Raw genomic sequence first — 25,148 nt, 5'->3', positions numbered from 1 at the left:
TATTTTTTATTTATTTAATAATCTAATGCTGTGTTCACACCGAACGTGAATTAAGCGCCATATTCGTTTCTATCGCGTGTAGTTGGACGCTTGAATTGCACACGCGTATAAAGAGCACGTTTGAAACTAAATGCCCCCGTTTATCACATCACTTCACCTCATGACAGCAGCAAGCAGGCTCCTGATTGGTTAACGTGGCGCGAACAGACGCCAAAGTTCCGATTTTTCAACTTGGGCTTCAGACGCGAATTCGCTTCAAACGCATGAATGCACAAAAAGCACCAAATAAAATCACTCACGCAAGACATTTAATTTGCCTCTTTCGAAAGGCAAATTTCGAGGAAATCGTGTCCATCACATCACGCTAAACACGTCTATCGCGCCGCTGGACCTCCAGATGTGCTTCAACGTGTCTTTACATTGACATCACTCGCTCCAGACGCTAAATTAGCGTTCGGTGTGAACGCAGCATTTCACTCATATTATTATTATTTATATTATGTTAATATATTTATATTAATATTAATAATAATAATAGTCCAATTAATGAAGCAGCTGTTGATACTGTATTGGGAAAAAAAACTAAGGCAACCATGTGCGATTGAGAGTTTCAAACTTACGCAGCGGGTTCATTGCCCCATAGACTCCCATTATGAATTCACACACTGTAAACACCGTCTCTGTTCATTTTTACAAACTCAGAGATTATTTTCTGTAGTGACTGACGGCGTGCCACAGATGCCATCGATAGAGGTTAAGTTGTGTTTAACCTGGAATATTCCTGCAGTACTGGACCGTTCACTGTTCATCAATAATACACTCACAAGCTCCGGAAGGTTAAGCTGATAAACGTGACCTCTCTCGCTCTCACTCATCGTGTTGGAAAGGTCCCAGCTTGGTCTTTAAGCCCCATTATTAAGAGAGTTAATCATCTGAACCAACACTGGACCCTTTGGCACCTGAGAGGTGAGACGATAGAAGAGGACTGGAGAACAGCCAGAGAGAGAGAGAGAAAGCCTTCAAAGGACGCATTCTGCACTTTTGGAGCATTCCCCCCCCCCCCCCCCCCTCCTTATAATGTTAGTCAAGGTTTCTTATTCCATAATTCAGTTTTCCATGACGATTTTCCATCCTGCATCTGACCTTTACAGCATGCGCTCTCTGCATTTGAGCTGGATGTGAAATTGTGCTGTTTACATGAACAAGAGGGATTTTATCTACAAAACAACTCATCCGTCCATCAATTCAGACATTTGTTTGTCTTTATTCTTTCATTGTTTGTTCAGATGTTCATTTATTCATTCGTTACTTTGTTAGTTCATACGGTACAGTATGTTCGTTCTTTTGTGTTCCTTCATTTGTTGTTGATTCATTCGTTTATTTGTGGTTCTGTTCATTTGTCTGTGCTCTTTGATTCATAAGTTTGTTGATTGATTCATAATCCATTCATTCATATGTTCACTTATTTTTCATTCGTTCATTATTTTACAGTTTTTCTCAGTCGCTTTGGTACATTTCTCGAATCATCCTCGACATTTGCAAAACAGTAAGTGCATTTCTCAAAACAATTCGTACAAATAGCAAAACACCATGGATTACCTGCAAAAGCCAGTCTCTTGCTCAAAATCCTTAGTTCATCTCTCAAAAGTAAATATCTGTGTCAATGAACATGTCAGTGCCATCAGAATGACAAGTCCTTGTGTCATTGTGTACGGATAAGACAGTCAAATTGCTTAGTCATGTTGTCAATATAACAGTGTACTCTGGAGGGATGTTCTGACTATGGCTAAAGTTTTGATGAAAATTATTGTAAATTGTTGGTTACACCTTAGTGTATGTGTGAGTTTGATTGTAAGAGACTGGACAAGATTCACATTTACGCTTTTACTGTTTGTTCTGTAATTTGTTGACAGACCATGTCATTGCGATACAGAGAGAAAAAGACAGCACTGCATAGCACAAAGGAAAAAAAACTGAAAAACAAAAGAAAGTAGAATAGAAATATGAACGTCTAACGGAAATGTATAAAAATATGCTTGACATATTATGACAACTTGTTCAACCATTTTGCATGTAAAGACTTATGCTATGAACTAATGCCTTAATGTTGTGGGGGGTGAGACTATTCAACAGAGACCCATTATAATACATTTTGATCAACATGACATAAGCAACTGATAATGTAGGAAACAGCAGAAAATTGTACATAATCATTTGCATGGATGTACCAAAGCATTTGCAACTTGTTCAAAGAAATGAGAAACTGCTTTTTTGATGTGCACAAGTGACACAATGATGTGAAGATTGAACAGGTAGTTTTGAGAATTTGAATTCTGATCTGGGAAATGTACCAAAGCGACTGAGAAAAACTGTAATAGATCAGTCATTTGTTTTGTAATCTGTCATCCATTCATATTTTCCTTGATTTTTGTTTATTCTGTCATTCATTTATTTGATTCTCATTTTTGATTCACATTTGTTCTTCATTTATTCAGTCAAGCTCATTTGTTCATTAATCATTCATTTGTCTATTTTTGTGTTCTTTGATTCATAAGTTTGTTGATTGATTCATCATCCATTCATTCATATGTTCACTTATTTTTAATTTGTTCATTCTTTCATTAGTTTGTTCATGTGTTCATTTATTCATTCATGATGGTTCTTTTGTCTGTTGATTAATTGGTTCATGTTCAATTGTTCATTCGTCAGTTTATTTGTTAATTTGTTTATTTGCGTTGTCTTTCATTCATTTGACCTTTACATGCTTTACATGCTTTACGTTAAGGTCGGGAGAATAAATTTGATTCTCTGATGCATCGCGATTCTCTCTTCAACAATTCTGAATTGATTCAGAAAACGAATCAGTGAATCTGCGCTGTAAGAAACATGTTTTGCTTGACAATGAGCGGTTTCACCTGCTGGTGTTTCAGCTTTTTCCCCATAAAAATGCTCCACAAAGGCACGATTTATGTTGTTTGGAAGTATACATTTGATACACAAAACTCATCGGATGTCTGCTTTGCGTGAGTTCGCTCTGAAGGTATATGGCTGTGCATGTAAGCGGTTAAATGCACTTGCTTATCCGAATGCTTTGATGCCAAATGAATGTAAATACAGTCCGTTATATCTTCAGGACAGGACTAAACATCTGATATTTTTGTGCACTAGTGTAAATGCAGCCAATTAGACCTTCCGTGTCTGTGATGTCATCAGTAATAACCAAACTGCAATAATCCTGAGAAAAATCCCTCGCTTCCCTTCTCTGGAGACTTAAAGGTAGGGTAGGCAATTTCAGAGAGGCTAGCAATAGCAAGCTAGCTTTGAAAGCATAAGATCCCACCGTCCCTTCAGAGCGTCCCCAAAGCCACGTCTCCTCCAAAACACATGATGTACACAGCCAGAGCAGAGTCTGCAAAGCGTCACGAGAGACGGCGTTAAGTTAACTCATGTCTAAAAGCATAATAATGAATGAAAACAAAGAGCACTGGCTTGTACCACCTGACTGCTGCAGATTTATTTTGCCATTGATAGTGTTACGCATAGAAACGCATAAATCTGAGTCTGAGGACGTGAACGCCACGGGTTGCCATCTTGTAATTATGGTTATGACAGGATTTTGGTTCAGGAGGAACTGTAAGGCGGCTGCTGTTTGTTTGCGGTGCTCAGTGACTGAGTACAGGCGCTTTCGACAGGCAAAACCAAACTGAAACACAGGGGTATAAATACACAGGGCTAACCAGGGACAGGTGAAAGATATTAAGTAACTATGGTAACAAATCAGGGTAACTATATAACAACTAACAAGGTAGGCAATGAAAAGAAAGGAAACAGGAACTAAACACAGGAAGACAGAACACAGGAACAATGAAAACAAGTCGAGTCAATTTAACAAGACAGGAGAACACAGGCCGAGATCATGACAGTATAAAATTATTTGTTGAATAATACAAAGAGGAAGTTAAAGCCGGAGCAAGAACAATCTTTGCTGAGGTTTGTTGGTGGCCATGATGTTGTGACCCTCCTCCCCACAGGGTTTGTTTTTCCAGCTCGCTCCGTTAGTGGTGAAGGAGTTGTCTGAAGCCCTATTCAGACGGTAATTGTTTCTCGTGGGATCGGAAGGTATTGTCATCATTTACAGGGGCTAGTCAGTGATTTCATTGCCGTCCGTCTCCCACCACCCGCGTAAAAATCCCCAGCCGAATTATCTACTGTTTTAGACAAACACCAAGGTCGTGTGGTAATTTAATTGCTGTCCGAATCCACATCTCTGAGTTTTCAAGAACAAATCACTTCAAAATTCACTGTTTATATCCTTTTTGACCACTGCAGAGCACCGTGCGGTTGCGCTTGCTGTAATTTGGATGCATTTCTAGACTTGTATTTCTTTAAATGCTGGCAAGTATTTACAAGAGCAATATATTTCATCACCGCTCAAAAAAGAAAAAGAACAAAAGCATGTAAACATTTGAATTGGGCTGTTATTTACGGCAGCATTTATTCTTATTATACTAAGCATATGACATTTTATTTATAGCATACAATCATGTTACGGACCACGTGAGCAGCGCGTTCCCGATGACAAAACTCTCCCCTCCACTGTAAATAAATCACCATCTGAATGCACAAGTTTTAGGTTTTATCACTGAGGTGGCGTTCACAATCTGCAGTTGTTTTTACGGACTTCCATGTGAGAAACGGCGCATGACATACGCCACGACCAAACGTTAGCAATTGGTTATGGCAGATCCAGAGCTGCTCGGCCATGGAAACCCATTCCATGAAGCTCTACACACTGTTATTGAGCTAATCGGAAGGCCACACAAAGTTTGGAGGTCTGTAGCTATTGACTCTGCAGAAAGTTGGTGACTTCTGCACACTGTGACCCTCAGCATGTGCTGACCCCACGTGGCTGAGTTGATGTTGTTCCCAATTGCTTCCACTTTGTTATAACACTTATATAAGCGCCTGCATGCCTAGTGCTTGATTTTATACACCTGTGGCCATGGAAGTGTTTGGAACACATGAATTCAATGATTTGGAGGGGTGTCCCAATACTTTTGGCAATATAGTGTATATTATAAAATAATATTTTAAAATATATAATAATTCAAAAATTATGTATAATGATATAATTAATTTTATTTAAGTAATTTATTAAAATTCATCACATAACCTCACACAAAAAAGTCGGTAAACTCATTAAATAATAAGAAAAATAAATAATCAAGAATCGTTTTAGAATCTGATCATGATTCCCAGAATCGTGCCTAAAGATTCCCACCCCTACTTTAGGTGTATATAAGGCCTTTTGTTTGAAGAGTATCAGTTTTGTTTGTGTGTTTTTATAGAGTAAATAACACAAGGGCACAGATCCTGTTTGTGCGTATAAGATTAATCAGGGATTTGAATAAATGAATCATCTCAGCAGTTCATTTGTATCATGATAACATTTGCAAACACAACACAGACCCGAACAAAACAGACCCGTCATTAGACCATGGCTGTGCCGTGACCCGTTAATGGAAGGTAATGTACCCTACAGAGTGTTAATTTGGGGTGAAACGAACTGTGTGTGTGTGTGTGTGACAGTCAGATAAGAGTTATGAGCTGGACTGCGAGCCATCGGACGGGTCAGTGGGCATCTAATGGAGCCATTCTATAATAATCCGACACTTGTGTGATGTCTTCTGTGTGTGTGTGTGTGTTAGTGTAATGGTAGTATCCGGTATATGTATTGATGACTCCAGGGATCGATATGTCCTGGGTTACGATCCATCCATTATGTGCACATGTGTGCCTGTGCTGTTGGAAATTTCTGCATTTGTGCTCTAAGTGAAATTGTGCTATAGACATGAACTGATTGAAGTGATTTAGGCCTATATTTTACAAAAAACTCATATGTACATCAATTCAATCATTTGTTTGTTCATTTATTCATTCATTACTTTGTTAGATCTTATGTTCATTCTTTTATCTGTTCATTAATTCAGTCTTGTCTTTGTTCTTTGATTCATTGGTGTGTGTTGATTCATTCATTCACTCATGTTGATTCATTAGTTTATTACTATTTATTCCACCATTTGTTCATTTATTTGATCATATATTCATTTGTTCATTCATTATTTTAACTCATAAGCTTGTTCTTTGGTCTGTTCCTTCATTTGTTCAGTCGTGTTTGTTTGTTCATTCATTAGTGTTGTTCTGTTCACTTGTCTGTGTTCTTTGATTCATTAGTGTGTTGATTCATCCATTCGTTCATATGTCCGTAGATTTTTGTTCATTATTTTATTAGTTTGTTTCATTTATTCCACCATTTGTTCATGCATTACTTTAATTCATGATGGTTCTTTTGTCTCGTCCTTCATTTATTCAGTCATGTTCATTAGTTCATTCATGTTCTATTCACTTGTCTGTTCTTTGATTCATTAGCTTGTAGATTGATTCATCCATTCATTTACATGCAAATTGATTTGTGTTGATTCTTTCATTAGTTTGTTCATTTATTCTCTTCATTTGTATGTTCTTACATTCATTGATTTTTGTTCATTCACATGTTCATTAATTAGTTCGTTCACTTGTTTAATTCTTCTTTAAATCATGTTTGTCATTTGTTCATTCAGTCGTTTATTTGCTGTTCTGTTCACTTTTCTATTTCTGTGTCCTTTAATTCATTAGCTTGCTGACTGATTCATTCTTGTTCATTTATTTCTGTCCATTCATTCGTTAGATCATTTGTTCATACATTCATTAGTTTGTTCATTTATTTGTTCATCTGTTCATTTCTTAATTCGTGTTCATTAAGTTTTGTTCATTGATTAGTTCATTCATCCATTCTTGTTTATTGATTTGGTCATAAATTCATAAATTATTTGTTTTATTCATGACATGTTTGTTCTTTTGTCTGTTCCTTCATTTATTCAGTCATGATCATTTGTTCATTCCTTAGTTTATTCGTCTGTTCTTTCATTCATTAGTTTGTTGATTAATTCAAGTGTTAGTGTTCATTGATTTTTGTTGATTCATCCAATCTTGTTTGTTTGTTAATTTATCTGTTTATTCATCTATTCATGTATTCATTCTTGCCTTAATTCATCCAGTTGTTCATTAATTAATTCATTATTTTGTTAATAGATTTGTTCGCTTGTTAGTCACATTCATGTGCTTGCTTATTCAATAGTTTGTCCATTCATATGCTAATTATGAATGTTCACTCATTTGTTCATTCATCCGTTCATCTATGTTCATTAGTTCATAGGCATGTTTAATTGTTTGTCCGTTTATTTATCCATTTGTTCCTTCCCTCAGAGCAAAGAGGACGAATGATAGAGAGATCTCAGAATGTCATGTTTATTTGAACTTGGAGGCTAAAAATAACCAGCAGTTACTCCATTAACCAGGGATCAGTTCAAGACAACCGTGAGATTCTGTTTCATAATGAGAGCCAAAAACAGTCCAGCACCAGATTCAGTGTGTGAAGCCTGTCCGGACCCCGAACACGCTCGGCAGACGGGAATTATACGAGGCTCTGAGGAAACTGACATTTGTGAATAAATTGGCGTAATGGGAGTTTCTGTTGCAGAAGTTTATTCTGTGATATTGAGAGATGTGTTATTGATTCTAAAACTAGTGTATACTCAATGCATACAGTGCTTGGTTATATATACCCATACAAAAGTGTGGGGTCGGAAAGTATTTCCTTTTTATGTTTTTGAAAGAAGGCTCACCAAGGCTGCTTTTATTTGGTCAAAAATACAGTAAAAACTGTAATATTGTGAAATATTATTACAATTTAAAATAACTGTATTCTAGTTGAATATAGTTTAAAATGTAATTTATTCCTGTGATTCAAAGCTGAATTTTCTGCATCATGACTCCAGTCTTCAGTGTCACATGATCCTTCAGAAATCATTCTAATCTGATGATTTCTGATTATTATCAAGTGTGCTGCTTCATATTTTGTGGAGAGCGTGCTACATTTTTTTAAAGGATTGTTTGATGAATAGAATGTTTACCAGAACAACAGTTATTTGAAATAGAAATCTTTTGTAATATCTTTTGATCAATATTGCAGTATTTATCATAAATGATTTATCTGTGCACATCATTATTTTTTTAATTCATGTGCGCTCGTAATATTTAATCAAAATAACTTCCTCTCCCTCTTGCAACTCATCTATTGTCTTCTCTGATGGCGTGTTTCCTGACGTGAGGGCGGGGCAACCCATGAGATCCACCAATAGCAAACCACAACCATTCAATCAATTCCCCATTGACAAAATCGGGGCCCTCATTTTTTTCTTGTTCGAGAAACCTTCTCACATGGATGTACATCACAATAGGGAAGAAAAGACTTTAAGGTTCACCTTGTCTGTGTTTTTTCCCCCAGGTGACGATGACTTCCTGTTGGGGTTGGGTGAGCTGCCAGAGACCTTCCCTAGCGACCCGCCTGAGCCTCTCCCTCACTTCCTGCTGGAGCCGGAGGACGCTTACATCGTCAAGAACAAGGCTGTCAATCTCTTCTGCATGGCCACGCCCGCCGCACAGATCTACTTCAAATGCAACGGCGAGTGGGTCCATCAGAGAGAGCACACCATAGAGGAGCGGGTGGACGAGACGTCGGGTCAGTCACACACACACTTCATTTACCATCACTCTCGTTTATGGGTCGGAAACATTATGGCCTTTTCTGAGGTGCAATAAAAACGTGATAGCTCTGGTTTATTCATGGTTTCCATTGCTAAAGGTGCTGCTAGAGAGATAGATAACCCCCTCCCTGACACATACGGGTTTGTGTATTATTTATGTTATGTTATCAGAGCTCTCTATGAAGGCTTCTTTTATATGACTGCTGTGGACACTGAGATTAAGTCTAGTCACCAAAAACTATGGCCAGAGTCACAACCTAGATGATTGACCGTCATTGAATGTCAAATAAACAGATTGTTTTAAAGCAGCTTCATGGTGATAAACAGGAAAATAGGTGTTAATGTTGCAAAATTCATCAATTATGAAAGAAATCAGCTGTAAAGCAGCTCAATAGAAGACAATAGTTGTATTATTCAGCTCAATTTAGTTAAATGTTGATCAGTTCAATAACAGATTTAATGTTGCAGAAGTCATCAAGTATGAAACCAATTCAATTCATCTACAGTATAAAGTGGCTCTACAGAAGACAAAAGTGTCATTATTCAGTTCAGTATAGTTTACTGTTCGTTCAATTCAGTTCAATAACAGTGTCAATGTTGCAAAGTTATTGAATTCTGTTTGCATCATTGATCATTATTTTCCTGTTCATCTCTGTGACGCTGCGATCTGTATTAAAGTGCTTTCGAAATAACGGTGACTTGACTTCACATTATTCAGTTCAAATGTTGTTCTCTTACAACAGTGGCTGTAACTTATGGAATATGAATTGTCTTTTAAACAGAAGATGTAAAAGAAACAATATTGCATGTAAATTAATTCGATACATAATAAGATATTCACTCTCAGTGCTGGGTAGTAACTGATTACATGTAATCTGGATTGCGGAATTAGATTCCAAAAATTACGTACTAATTAGATTATATTACTCAAAAAAGCAGCGTCAAGTGGTTCCACGCGACAACATTGAGTAATTTTTACAAATAACAATTTAGTTACTTGAACAAAAGAAAGCCAAGTAAAGCTGACACAATTTCTTTAAGTAAATACTAACCATTTGAATTTGTCACTGTTACATAATATTTATATATGCAGTTTACTTAATAATGTTATGTTAAATTTATAAAAGTTTATGATGTTAGGTGAACACATTTATCGATTTAATTTACCTTATTAAATTAACTACTTGCTCTACAAGTGTAAGTGGAAAACTATCAAATAACAACAAGCATATTTTTAGAAACAAAATGCAAAAATAACTTAATTGAGGTCAGGAAGTCCTTCCAATAAATGTGTTGAGTGCCCACAGCCAAAACACACCACTCTTCTGCATAATGTTAACCACAAAATTACAGAAACTCCTCTAAATGTCCAACATAACTGAACATTAAACACTTACGTAAACTAACAACATCTTTCCCTTTACAGAAAAACACATAAAATAACACTTTAATCCCTAAATTTACTCTCCTAATGCAGTCCCTTGCAAAGCGTGCTGGGAATTACAGATCCACTGCCCAGTTTGTTCGTTTCACTCAGCAATGTTAAGTTGACCGAACAAACACTTATTAAGTAAAGCTGATAATACTCATTTTTAGTAGGAACAACTCAGTAAATTTAAGTTCATTTAGTTACATTAAGTAACGTGAACAAGAATGATTTGAGTGCAACTAACAACAGTGAAAGTTTTTTTGGAGTGCAGTTACTTTTCTATTGATTACGTGATGACAGTATATTATTCAAAATGCATTGATTCTACTATTTTTCTATATCTTAAATTTTCCTTTCTATGAAATTCTACTGCTTATATACGTTCAGAAGGTCTTCCAGGTTTGTGGAATTGCACACACAGCATTTGATCACTGGATTTACATAAATCATTTCACAAGCAGCATTTTCTCAACATTGCACATCTAATCAACCCCTGATTAATACATTAATTATTATTTGAATTATCAATCAGTGAGTCATTTAACCATGTATTGCTGTCTCTGGAAGACTTCTGTCTTTCAAACACATTAAAATGTGCAAATTCACATCATTTCATATTCACATGCAATGCAGGGATTCCCCAGCTTTTTTTGTCAATAATCTAAAAAGTAGTCAGAATATATTATGACAGTGTCTGGTGTCTTTTTTGTCACAGTCCAGTGACTAAAACAGTGTCACGTGACACTAGAAACAGCATGGGTTCAATTCCCAGGGAATGCATGAACTGATGATACTTACTTATTATTGGCACCCCTAGAAAATGTTATGAGCAAAATATCTCTGAAGTATATTCCCATTCATGTTTACGTTTTTTTAGCACACCAGGGTGACTATAGGAACATAAAACTGTCCAGCCATGACGTCCTGTTCCACAGGAGTGTAAATATGAGGAAACACAAAGACCAAATTCCCTTAATCATTCATCACAACGAGTAAAACCACTGAATATAGTTCTGATGTGAAGCAAAAGATTGTTGAGCTCCACAAAATAGAAAGAGATGTAAGAGCATTGAAAATCCCCATTTCCACAATCAGGGCAATAATTAATAAGTTCCAATCAACTAACAAATCTGCCTGGAAGAGGACGTGTGTCTATATCGTTTTAATGGCATGCGAGGAGGAGAGTTTGAATGGACAAAGACTCTTCAAGGATCACAAATGGAGAATTGCAGAGATTAGTTGAGTCTTAAGGTCAGAAAGCCAAAAAAAAAAAAAAAAATCAAACAACACCTAAATCACCACATGTTGTTTGGGAGGGTTTCCAGAAAAATCTTCTTGACACGACTGGAAATTCAAAAGGGTTCTGTGGTCAGATGACACTAAAAAAAATAGCTTTTTGGCAGCAAACCCACCAGACGAGTTTTGAGCAAACAAGGATAAAATCTTTAATGTTGTGGGTTGTGTGTTTGTTTTTTTCTGGAGGTCCTACACATCTTCAGATACATGGAATCATGGATTCTAGTGTTAGGGGACAACAGTTTAGGACCCAAGACCAGTTGTGAAGAATGAAGACCAAGAGTCAGGAGTGCAATTAATTGAAAAAATATTTACTGAAGATTAGTTTGCAGTTTCATCAGCAGAAGCCAGCTTCAAGTTTCACAAGGAGTTTGTAGGCCGCGCTCTCCCTCTACCTCGTTTCGTACATACAATTTCTCAACAGTTTTACTCTTTTCAAGGTCTAGCTACGTCATTACTGCAGGTTGAATGATTCTGATTGGCAAAGAGAAAATTGATAATCATAGTAAATTTCCACACATTGTCAGTTAATCAGATGCACGTCTCCATAGATCTCTTCTTGTTGCACTTGTTGATTATAAATGAAATTAGGATATATATATATATATACAACAGATAAAAAATCAAAACCTGACGACCCTTGGTTGGATCTTCCATTAGGACAACGATCCAAAACAAACATAAAAATCAAAACAAAAATGTGTCACTGAGCACAAAAATGAAGCTTCTGCCATGGCCGTCCCAGTCCCCTGACCTAAGCCCTATAGAAAATTAGTGAGTTGAAGAGAAGATCTGGGAATCAGAAGGATCTGGAGAGATTCTGTATGGAGGAAAGGTCTCTGATCTCTTGTCAGGTGTTCTCAAAACTCATCAGGCATTATAGAATAAGTCACAGAAAAGGATGGAAAAGGATGTTTCAATAATTGTGGCCAACATGAACTAGAGAAAAACGTTTATTTCATAATTTCCCCCCACTTTCAATTGACCTATCGGTAAGCCCCTCCCCTCGAACGCAGATGAGCCAATAGCAGTTGAGTATCAGTTGCGCTGGGACCGGAACTCGGACATCTTTAGGTTTCAGCGCCATAGAGAAACATTGGAAAATCCGAAGCTCTCATCGATTTGATGGTGTTTATGCTACAAAAATGCTAAAATGTCGTGCCTGAGGTACTGTAACACTGATTCCAGGGATCCTGAGAGGATTTTCTGTTTGTCATTCTCTCATTAAGTTACGATTAAAGTCCCTGCTAACATACAAACCGAAATAACTAACTGTTCTCACGTCATGTAACACTGTAGGTCAAAAACAGTGCCTCTCCATATTAAACTGGTTATATGTTAATTAATTTAATTTTAGATATGTTTAAGGTCTACATTATCTGTCCTACTAAGGAGGACTCTATTTTGATGGGTATTATAGTCTACGGGTAACGTAGTGAAAGGGAGAGCTCGCACACAGTTTATCGGAGTTGTTTTGCAGATACAAAGTTTACCAGTTATTAAACTGCACCCTCGAAAAGGCATACGGTCTGTGTATATGTTTGTTTACTGTTAGTTGTTTGAGTGTTTTTGTGTAATTTGCTGTGTGTGTTAATGGTAATGCAACGGAGAGAGCTAGTTTGTGAATGAGATGTTAGTGCGCACTTCTTCTGCTTTGTTTGTTCAGCTCTTACGATGATTTTTTGGAGTGAAAAAGGACATAATAAACTTGATAAACCATCAGTAAAGTTTGGCCATCATTCGGACGGGATAAACGCAACATTCTGTGTCCAAAAATATCTTAGGATAAGGTTTTCACACCGACAGCTGTCATTGTAAGATATAGCAACTCTGTTTGTTTGTCCGAGTTAGCAACAGTAACTAAGGGGGGCGGGGCTTACCGATAGGTCAATTGTTTTATTTCTATGATAGAATTTTGTGAAAGATTTTTGAATGAAAGATCAAAAGAATAAACAAAGCAGATTTATTTTTACAGCCGCCTCTGTTCATATTTACCAAGGGTGCCAATATTAGTGGAGGGCACTGTAAACCTTCAATGCGATGTAAGTCATTTTAGATAAAAGCATTTGCCAAATGCATAAATGTCTTTTCGCACACTGTTTGAACAGAATACAAAGTAAAAGGCAGGAACAGTCTGTGATCCAAGTCCACTTTTGGTGATATTCAAAAGCTAATATGCTACAATTCATAGTTGAAAGGTAAAGGTAGAAGCAATTTTCTTCCCACTTTCAAATGTTTTAAAGGGCACCTATTATGCAAAATTCACTTTTACATGGTGTTTGAACATAAATGTGTGTTTGCAGTGGTTGTACACAACCACCCTATAATGATAACACCCAGTGTTTTATTTTTTTAATCCCCATAAATCATAAGCAGTGTCTCAGAATGAGCTGTTTGCAGATTTGGGCAAAGTGTCGTCACTCTGCACAGGCCCCTCCCACGACTGTTGACGGACACTGCGGTTTCAGCATAGAGCCGCCCTGAGTGAGCTGTACACAGTCCGCTACTGTATCGACGCCGGAGCAGGTTTTGGTTAGTTTATGTCTGCGCAAATCCTTTCACTCCAGACTGCTTTGTGAACGTGGGGCTATACCAGGCAGGCTTTGCTAAAAAAGTTAAAGCTCAAGGATGGACCAGTACCAACTTTTCGTGATCCGGCTCACAGTCTCCGGAGCGATACTGGTCACGGCAGTAATGAAAGGGAGAGCACGCACTTTATATTCGTAAAACAACTCTGATGAACTGTAATAAAGTTGACCAGTTTATTAAGCACCCCCTGAAAAGGTCTGTTCATATTTGTTTACTGTTAGTTGTAAGGAGTGTGTTTGTGTAATTCGCTGTGTGTGCTGATGATAATGCAAGGGAGAGAGAGAGAGAGAGAGTTTATGTATAAGACTTTAATGCGCACTGTTTTATTCAGCTCGTACATTGTTTTTGTGGGGTAAAACAGATGCTTCATCTTTTGTATAAAGTACAATAACCTTCATAAAACATACTGGATAAAAGCAAGATGACATATAAGGTATAACCGTAATTTAACTAAATTATACCTGTTCTATCTCCATGCATCATTTTGTTCTCTGGCTCTGTAGGCATTATTGTCTGACTCCGGTTCGAACTGAACACTGCTAGTGACAGTTTCTGTTCTGGCATTTTCATTCCGTGAGATGAGATTGTCCTGACACTGGAGCATGAGCTCTTGAAGCTTATTTGCATTTAAAGGGATACATACAAAAGCAAAACATTTTTGCTTGCCCCCCAAAAAGTGGCAATTTTAGCATGTTGTAAACCATAGACTGTAAAAAAAATATGGACACGGTGTCCGTGACGTCACCCAGAGCCGGCCCAAGGCATAAGCGAACTAAGCGGCTGCTTAGGGCCCCCCAAGAGCACATAAAATGACTTTTTGCTGTATGTTATTTCATGACGATTGAAATCGCGAAATGGCCTTAAACAATTACTAAATAAACTGCAAAATGTTAAGTTTTCTAATATATGCACGGATTGATTCTGACAGCATTGCATGAGCTTGCGGCGCCATCGGCCAGACACTATTCGCTTGTTAGCAAGGGTTCAAAGTCCAAGTGCGAGAAAACGGCGCTAAAACGTAACATTACTCGTCAGTTGCCCGGTAACCTTTTTATGAATGGATGGATTTGAGAATGCTGTGGTTTAGTGTGAATATCTTGTCTGACGTGCTGCATGTTTTGTAAGGAGTACAGCATAGCTTCCAGTTTCTCAATAAATGTTTTTCTGCAAACTGCTATATTGTCCCCTTGGAATTATAAGTTGTGTAGCCTATATTTTGGAAGTTTTTATTTAGAAAATAAAACGGTTCTTTCTACACAGTTGAATGGAATGCAAATGTTTTTATTTTATTTCCGCCAAAATAAAAGCTCTGTTTAATGTTTGAAAGAAATCAACATTTCTTGTTTTTAAAAGAAGTCTCTTCTGCTCACCAAGGATGCATTTATTTGATCAAAAATACAGTAAAAACGGTAATATTGTGAAATATAATTATAATGTAAAACATCTGTTTTATATGTGAATATAGTAAAGTGTGATTTATTCCTGTGATCAAAGCTGAATTTATCATCATTACTCCAGTCTTCAGTGTCACATGATATGAGGATTTGATCCTCAAGAAACATTTCTGATTATTATCAATGGTGAAAACAGTTGTGTACAATATTTTTAGGATTTTTTGAAAGCTTTCTATTTCAGAGAAATGCTGTTCTTTTGAACCTCCTTTTCATCAAAGAATCCTGGGGAAAAGTGAGCATATTCTGCATAAGAGACTACTTTTTTAAGTACATATCCCAGTCTGAACTGTAGTACAGTAAGGCTTTGAATATTAACACCTGACCACTCCTGTGGGTTTGCTACTGGTACAATTAAAAACCGTATAAGGGTAAGACCATTACAGCCATACATGATGAAATCAACACAGCTACAACTACTAAAATTGATACTGGGTGTGCGAATTATCAAGAATTGACAGTAGTCAATCATATTGGTGGCACCGAGGGGCCCCAAAATAAAATTCTGCTTAGGGCCCCATAAGGATTTGGGCCGGCTCTGACGTCACCCATAGGATTCTGAAGAGCAGTTTTGAAGCGTAGGGTCGAGCTGGCCGTTGCCATCTTGGCAGCGTGTCATCGTGAGTCACTTATGAATAACAGAAAATGGGCAAAGAGGCGAGACGTGGGCGGAGCTGAGGTGACGCAATGACTAACAGACAGCAGACAAACAGCAATCCACCTGTCACTCAAAGTGGCCACGCCCTTAATTATACAGAATTTTAAGGCTTTATATAATGTAAACGAATGAGTTATAAAAAAATTCACCCCTGTCACAGTTGTCATTAAGAGCAAAATTAGATATATAAACCAAAACCACAATTTGTACCTGACGGTAAACATGCTTATTTTGCTGTAAAGTTGGGCATTTTAACATGGGGCTCAATGAGATTCTGCTCCCTTTTGGTGGATGAATTGCAGTTTAAGTCACTTCCGTATTGGCTTCAAGAGAAACTGCGGGAGGTTACCGCGTGTGTAAAACATGATCTGTGGGGTATTTTGAGTTAAAACTTCACAAACACACTCTGGGGACGTCAGAATCTAATTTTACATCTTGTAAAAAAAAAGGGCATAATCGGTGCCCTTTAAAGCTGCAGTCCGTAACTTTTTGCGCTCTAGCGGTTAATAAACAGAACTGCATGGCCGACCACATGACAGAGTGTGCAAACACTGACAAAACGCCATGTTCCTCACTAAATCAATGAGAAGGGTTTTTAGTCTAAATAAAGGGCTACAGGATTGTAAAAAGAATCGATGTGATAATTACTTATTTAATAATCAAATTTGAGTAATACAACGTGTCACCAACTCAACCTCAGATGCGTGCTCTTCAGAATGTGTGGACGCGCCTCCTCCTGAAACAACGCACTGAAAACGCCAACTAGACCCAGTAAATTCACAACGATGTATTACAATAGTGTTCTCTTTATAATGATATGTAACATGACAGTCCCAATCATAGTCATTATAAGTTGTGCATTGCTGTTGGAGCTGCATGCGCTGACGCTGATCACCGGCACGCTTCACTACTGCATTAATTCTTAACCAGCATCCTATATGAGATTAAAAAATCAGCTATAGATAGGCCCACACAAAATAAACACAATATTACAACTTACATTTGCACAAAGCAAAAGGCTGCGAATTCACATGCAAACTTGAAGTCAAGGTGAAGGTGTAACTCTAGCTGTAAAATGTGTCCCAAACAGAGCTCCGGTGCACTCGCATCATTATTTCTCGTGTTTCGCGGTTGAGCAGCACGCACGCGCATGACCCTGATTAATCATCGATTAATCATTAACATCCCTAATCCCAATATAAACACTTATTATAAGTGTACCATAATGATTCAGGGTAAGACAAAAACACGGTTTGGAAAATGGATTCATGTTGCACATTCTCATGATATAATTTTTGTATATCTTGAACACAAAAAAAGTTACGGACAGCAGCTTTAAGGAATCTTTAACTTGCGGTAACATCATATAAACACCATGAGTGCTGCAGAGATGATGGCAGCAGAAGGGACACTAATGCTGCCTTATTAGCAGTGTTGGGCATGTTACTTTAAAAAAATAATTATAGTTACTAGTTACTTCTTACAAATTGTAACTGAGTTAGTAACTGAGTTACATCATTATAAAAGTAACTAATTACCAGGGAAAAGTAACTACTGTGTTACTTTTTTTTTTCTCAAATGTTCAAATATGTCAAATAACTTGGATGCCCCCTATATTAAATATGTTAAATGAATGAATTGGACACTAAATAGAATAAATTATTATTATAAAACATTGTACATTAATGTACACTATTGTAATGTTGCTGTGGGACAATGTGAGAGACACCTATAAATTCAATACATTATAGTAAATATTATCATTAGGCCTACTATAGTGTAAATACTGTGTAAATATTATCAGTACTATACTACTCATTTGGTAGTGGAGGTTATCACCTGGGTTATTAGCCACTAATTTTGTGGCGGCATGTGATGATGTGAGGCGCTTCATTAGATTAGAATCACTTGCCACCGACGTGGAGAGACTCTTTCTTCCTGGGCATAAGTTGCACGTTACATAAACATTCTTACCTTTCACCTCAACGAGGGAAAAGTAGCGCTTATACTTCAAGTCGTTGGACTTGAGCCATCGCTCTGACTCCTCCTGGACTGGTCGTTGGTGTGTGTGACTGTGCATATGCGTGTGTGAACTCAACCCATCAACCTCAACCTTGTCTCCCACCCACCAATCATCATCAGTTATGTGTACCACCTCACCCACCCCCCAACACGCATGGCATGCACGCAGGCTGGCACGCGCACACACACACACACACAACGACCAAAAAAAAAACGTTGCAGGTCCGACTGACAGAGAGCCTGTTCGGATGAAAACCGCTTCTGTGAGCTCAGTTACAGTAACGCCGCATTTTATTCTCAGTAACGCTAACAGCGTTGTAATGGGAAAAACAGGAATTCGTTTGATTACTCGTTACTGAAAAAAATTATTCCGTTAGTAACGCTGTTATTCCCATCACTGCTTATTAGCATTATTTGTTGCTGTATTGGTTTATTTAGGAGGATGATTAAATGATAGTGAAACATAAATTGAAGATTTTTAATAATTTACTATCCCTTTGTGTCCAGGTATAGTGAATAATTAGCTAGCTTCTCTACCATTCAAAATTGTGGGGTCGGTAAAATGTTTTTTTTTTTTTAAAGAAGTCTATTCTGTTCACTGAGGCATTTATTTGTTCAAATACAGTAAAAACAGTAATATTGTGAAATGTTATTACAATTTAAAATAACTGTTTGCTATTTGAATATATTTTAAAATGTAATTTATTCCTGTGACCAAAGCTGAATTTTCAGCATCATTCCTCCAGTCTTCAGTGTCACATGATCCTTCAGAAATCATTCTAATATGTGGATTTACTGCTCAAAAAACTTGTATTATTATTATTATTATTATCAATGTTGAAAACTGTTGTGCTGCTTCATATTCTGTGGAAACCATGATACATGTTTTTTCAGGATTCTTTGATGAATAGAAAGTTCAAAAGAACAGCATTTATTTGTAACATTATAAATGTCTTTGATGTTACTTTTGATCAATTTAATGAGTCCTTGCTGAGTAAAACTATGAATTAATGTACTGACCCCAAACCATTCAGAAGGTAGTGAATCTGTAGAATAATGCTAATGTTTGCAGCAGCACTGAGAATGCAGCATGTATGTGAGAATTAAAAGGCATTTGTGTGTTTGCTGTTGAAGAAACACTGCCGTGCATTTCGAGATTGGGAAAGCTAGCAGCTCTCCACTAACGTTTGATCGTTCCGAGTGAAAATAGCATGTATTGGCTGAGGCTGAAGAGCAATCACCTCACCGCAGGAGAAACCGACATGAGCCGCTCTCAGTGTGGGCGAGCGAAGAGCTCAATTCATTACGCAGAGGTTAACAAGCTCCTATTGAGCTAATGACTCTAATGGATCTTTGATATCAACCCGCCGCAGTAATTCTGCTCTAATAATCTCTGTGGTGCAAACTTTACTGTCATAATCACACCTTGGATATTACTCGGGGTCAGAGCGTGTAGTTATTATGGGCCGGCAAATGGGACCGGCTGCTCTAAACACTGTCGTGGAACTTTATCGAGGGGCCTTAATGTGCGACAGTTAACGTTTATCATAAAAAATGATGGCGTGTGTTAGAGAGAAAGAGATTTAGAGAGAGTGAAAAAGAGCGAGAGAGGTATAGTTTATGCTTTTAATTAGATTTTCACTCTCCGGGTCTCTCTTTGTTCGCCGGCCGCAAGCTCCCTCTGGCATCGCTATCCGTCTCTATTTGGAGAGGTGTAATATCGTTATGAATCAATTTCATTGTTCATTTTGGCGATTTTGAGTAAACAAGGTTAAATCTGTTCCATGCCATGAAATGCTGGTGTGTAATCGGCTCTGTGTTTGATGAGTGTTTTGTGTCCACATTGTGCAGAGGATTCAGAATGAGACTCATTATCTGGCTATCAGAAACGATTTGCTGCTGTGGTTTTCATCTCATGTGGTCTTGTTTAGAGTTGACATGTAATAGTCTTTTCTTTGCTATTGTGATGAGTGAAATGGCTTCTCGAATAAAACAAAAACAAGTAGGGCGGGACTTGATTTTGTCCATGGGGAATTGATCATTGACGGCTGGTCAATAGAGGGCGCTGGGGCGCCGCCCCCATCAAAATGACAGAAATATACATGTATAGTCAAGTCAAGTCAAGTCAACTTTATTTATATAGCGCTTTTAACAATGTAGATTGTTTCAAAGCAGCTTTACAGTGTTAAACAGGAAAATAATGCAGCATAATTTTATTCAGCTGTATAGCCATTCTGGAAAAATGTCAAGTATCATACAGTGACAGTGTGGGCTTTAGATCAATAATTTGATCAGTAATTTAGTTTAAATGGTTAATTTAGTTTATTATTTAGATGTATTTCGATGTTTAGTTGAAAAATTCAGTGTCCCCAACTGAGCACGCCAAGCCAGAGGCAACATATACAAAAATGATATAAAAATAAAATAGTTTACTCATACGATGTGCTGGCTGTTAGTAAGAGCCTCAGCATTTAATAAAAACTGGCTTTGATGGGTTAACTATTTTATATGTTCTTCAATATGTTTCATGCGTGAGGGACGCCGGACAAATGGACGTCTATCTGAGTCTAAAAATATACGGGCAGCATGTGACCTGAAGCTGGTCTCAAATTGGTTCTTAAAGATCCTCCTTCGGACGCAGGTCATTGTGTCCCTGGCGAATCAGAATTGGATGCGTGTTATTTTATCCAATCTGATTGGTTCGCGTCACCTGTCATTCAACTTTACACTCTTGGCCACTAAAGCGAAAGTGCGCGGGCGACACTGTCACTCCGACTCCGCCAAAACCTTATTAGGATGATCAGTTTCGTAGAGATGGCAGCAGTTAAAACAAATTCTTTCACAAGGCGTTCGTTGGAAGAAAAAAAAGGATAAAGGATCCCGAACCGGACCAACGCGATTTACAAATCCAGCAGCAGCCGGCCAGTGACAGGACGCAGCTGCACTCGGAGTTTCACGCGCTTGTTATGAGAAACGTAAGTGGCTGGCTGGATGTGTTGTTAGCAATGCACTTTATTGCTTTCCCTGTCTTTTATTTCTAAGTGTCGGTACTGAAGTTTTGTGGACAACAACGGGGGTAAGAGTCCTCAAATATCTGACTGAACAATGCAAACGTCATGACACTACTGAGATGACTGACTTTAATCAGAGAGTCATTGAGAAATTTGCTGGCCAGAAAGAAAGGAGAGCAACATTTATGTTCAAATAGTCAACATGCTTTTTGATTCTTTTGTTTTTCCTTTCCTCATTCAATTATATGTGGGAAATGAATGTGTAAAAAGATACAAGTGAAGACACAGTTTTCTTTTTAATGCTTGAATTTAGTCAACATGCATCTTGATACTGCCTACCCCCCCCCCCCCCCGAAATTATTATCACCAGCCGCCACTGGAATTGATCAAGTATGAGGTCTCTGCAGAACAAAAGTGGGCGTTTCTAAATTTGTGGGTGTTTTCAAACTGATGGGTGTTTATAAATCACGCGATGAAAATGATCCCCTTCACCCGACCCCACCCCTAAACCCTACCCACACTGTGACGTGGGCAAATCAGGTAACGCGGTAGAAAACGGCCCCTTTGTTTATGGCCTCGCCCACTGATCTGGTAACTCCTGTTACTATCCTGCAGAGACCTATACTTGAATTGATTGGATGGTTCTGGTTTGCTATTGGTCAATCTCATGTGAGTGACAGGAGAAGAGAAGAGATGAGCTGCAAGAGGGAAGGGAAGTGGATTACATAAAAAAAAAAAAAAAACTACAGTAAAGTAAAGTGAGAGGCGGCGAGTGAATGGTCCAGATTCATCCGCCGTTCTTGAGGGAAATTCACAACGGGAATTCAGTTTGGTGCCAGTTTTAAATTCATATTCACCGTAATCAAAAACAAAAGTGTGTGTGCTTACAGATCTTGTTGTGAATGCACCCCATCCCATTATTGCTGTCATTGATTTTCTGCCTGTGTTTATGTGTGTGTGTGTGCATGTGCTTTTACATGCTTTGTGTGTCTTTATGCTTGCAAGGCAGCGCTGTATTGATATTCATCCAACAGTCTATTGTTAGGGATGTTTTTAAGGCAGCATTACAGTTGCTAGAGCTCATAGTGATTTGAACAAACCTCTAACACTTAATATTATGGTTCAGTGCGTCGTCCTCCAGCGTTTGAGCTCCAGGTATGAATAATTCCTCAGATCATGTGTGTTTTAGGAGAGGAGTGCTATTACTTTTTGTATCACAGAGACTTGACCAATAAGCAACCTGTCAGTTTTGCACTATTCTTCATAAATGTTAAGATCTATTTATATATTTTTTTCATCCACATTTCTGCAATTAATTCAGCTGACTAATAGATCATTTCAGCATAAGGTATGCTGGCTGTTTTCACACGTCATATTTTAAAGGTATACTGTATAAAGGTACACTCTATTGGTTAAAAAACAAAACTGCATGCATTTTGCAGAAGAATATTGTATAAGTTGTGCTTCGGCTCTGTGTGACTGTGTGGATGAATATGGCTTTCCTACAGCTCATAAAACATCCACTAGGCTTAAGAGATATAACCAAGGATCTCAAGTTGACTAGCTGAAGATGTTATTGTAGCTTTACCATTAATACACACGCTACGTCCTTGAAAATAAATTCCAGCACAGCTACAACACCCATAAGAAAATGAGCTGTCACAATAGATGATGCTTTACAATGAACTCTGTTATAGAGCTACATATGGCAATTTATCTGTTCAATAAAATACCTTAAAGGGTTACAAACTACAAAAGGTTCAACCTGGCGCTCAGGTAGAGTTAAATAGTCCGTAATAGGTGCTCTTGGGGTAGGGGAAAATCCAATGACACAAAATAGTCCCAGGCACTCAGTCAAATCTTATTTCACGATAATATGTTTTTTCAAGTATGATTATTCAAGTAAGAATAAATGCTATAGAAATTGAATAAAACAATGAAATGTAAAATAAAACAAACTTCACTGTATTATATGTACAGTTATTCTTATTACATTTACTAATCAGCAGTAGAGTGAGTGAGTGAGTGATTTTCTCTTTGTCTTTTGTTGTTTGATTAACATTATGGCAGCAGGTTTATTGGACTGCTATATTGACAAATAACTGTTTACATTTACTTAAGACATGTTTACATGAATACTCCGTCAGACCTGCATTTTGACATGATGTATGTGAATTTATTTGACAGTCCAAGCGTAAACCCTTTGATAATTTGTTACTGATGATGCACGATGAGGCGGCCTCATTTCTGTCTTCCGCTTTAAGTGTATGCACACAAAAATCCGATATATATTCATTGTCATATCGCCCAGCCCTAAGTTATTTGGATTTAAGTTGGTATTAAAAGTTATAATAAGCAACTTACATTTCTCTAGATTTTCTTTGAAAATGTCGGTAGAAAGTCGTGCCAGACACATCAGTAAGAGTTGATTTGCAAAATCTGCAATCCGCAGAGTGCTTCTTTTTACCAGATTTCTTGCAAATAAATTCTTTATTATTTTCATAAGCAAAACAAATTATTGCTGACTTTGAAGACATTGTCCTAGCCAGGCATTGCGATCCAGTGTGTGGTGTGTGTTTTGTCTGCAAGCATAAGATGATGAGACGTTAATTAATTTCTCATCTTAGTTTTATGCCGGTTTTTTTGTTATCGGACTCGACTGCACTCGGAATATTGTACAAAATGTCCAAGTCCGGGTCAAGTCCGAGTACAAATTCACCTGCGTGCGTGACAAGTCAGAGTTCTTTCAAAATTGGACTCGAGTCCAAGTTCGAGTACACCAACTCTACCAATACGTGATGGGAAAGGGGAGGATAGCGAGTTCGGCAAAAGGCGTATTCGTACCGTGGGTCGATTTGCATTAAAACTACCTAATTACCTACTAACCTAATTATTCGGCTAGAAAGAACTGCAGCTAATCCAGAGTGAACTTTGATGATAGTAATGTTTATTCAGTCATCCAATTGCAAGGCATAAACAGGTTTGCGTGGATATGTACATAAATGTGGTTTCTGTGAGAGAACAAATAAGGATGGTAAATATACATACACAGTTAAGAACTGTATAAATATACTTATAAGTTACATTTGTATAATGTAACCGTAAACCAGAGCTTATTGTACCATATATAGGCGCTAAAGGCAGCTGCATTAAAAGGAGCGGAGCTGCCGCTGCTAACAAGCGGTGTCCGGTTACAAAAGTGTGTGCGCCGCTTTAACGTTAGCACTGCAGTGCGCTCTGTATAACAATTGTTAATATGCCGATCAGACCTGATACATATTTCCATCAACATACATTACAAGCAAATATTTTCTATAAACCAATAAACATTGTTGATAACAAAATAACTGAATGATTATTCAAATAGGTGAGCATTAAGCTATTGTATGTTGACACAAAAATACTTCTGAGGTGACATCAACTGAATTACGCGATGACACACTCTGAAACACATCTACAATGGCAATAACTATTATTACTTACGGAGTTATTAACGCACAGAAATACCACACAAGGAAAAACAGACTTTTGAGGAATAAACAAGCCAGGAAATCTCTGTATAACTCTGTTACTGGGCGCCGCTGAGATGAAAACTCTCTGCACATGCACCAGACAAGTCTGAACAAGTTGACGCGCACATGCGCGAGGCAGAGAATTTTGTACAGTGCCATCGAGTATTAAAACCGGTTAAAACGCGAAAGGCGAAGCTTGAATTTACGGGTATGTCCCTCTTTGGCTAATGTACTTTCAAGATGGAGGGGCAACATGGCGACCACCGTTAGATCCCATTACCTTATGTATTTTCAATGGCATATTATAAACTTACGAGAATACTTTATTACTTGAAAGAAGTAAATATACATTAATGAGCATATATATTTTTGAAAGAACTAAGTGTTTTTAGCTAAGAATAGACTAAAAAAGTTACACAGTGTAGCTTTAAGGCCCGGGTATACTTCACTTACCGCGCCCGGACACGTCACGCGCGCAGCCCTGTCCGCGCGTCTTTCAAAGTATACTACACACAACGGATGCGCGCGGATGATC

General features: G+C 37.8%; 1 protein-coding gene across 2 annotated transcripts in view; it reads left to right on the top strand.

Annotated features, from left to right (window-relative positions):
* Positions 1 to 25,148, top strand: part of unc5ca (unc-5 netrin receptor Ca) — a 244,119-nt gene that overhangs the window by 71,873 nt on the left and 147,098 nt on the right. For both annotated transcript variants that reach the window (XM_079815892.1, XM_079815891.1), the window contains exon 2: positions 8,387 to 8,620. In XM_079815892.1, the coding sequence (XP_079672018.1) occupies positions 8,387 to 8,620 (234 nt within the window). The remainder of the gene's footprint in view (positions 1 to 8,386; positions 8,621 to 25,148) is intronic.

Source organism: Gobio gobio (genome assembly GCF_949357685.1).
Source record: "Gobio gobio genome assembly, chromosome: 4".
Lineage (NCBI taxonomy): Eukaryota > Metazoa > Chordata > Actinopteri > Cypriniformes > Gobionidae > Gobio > Gobio gobio.
This window is presented reverse-complemented; position numbering and strand designations above follow the sequence as displayed.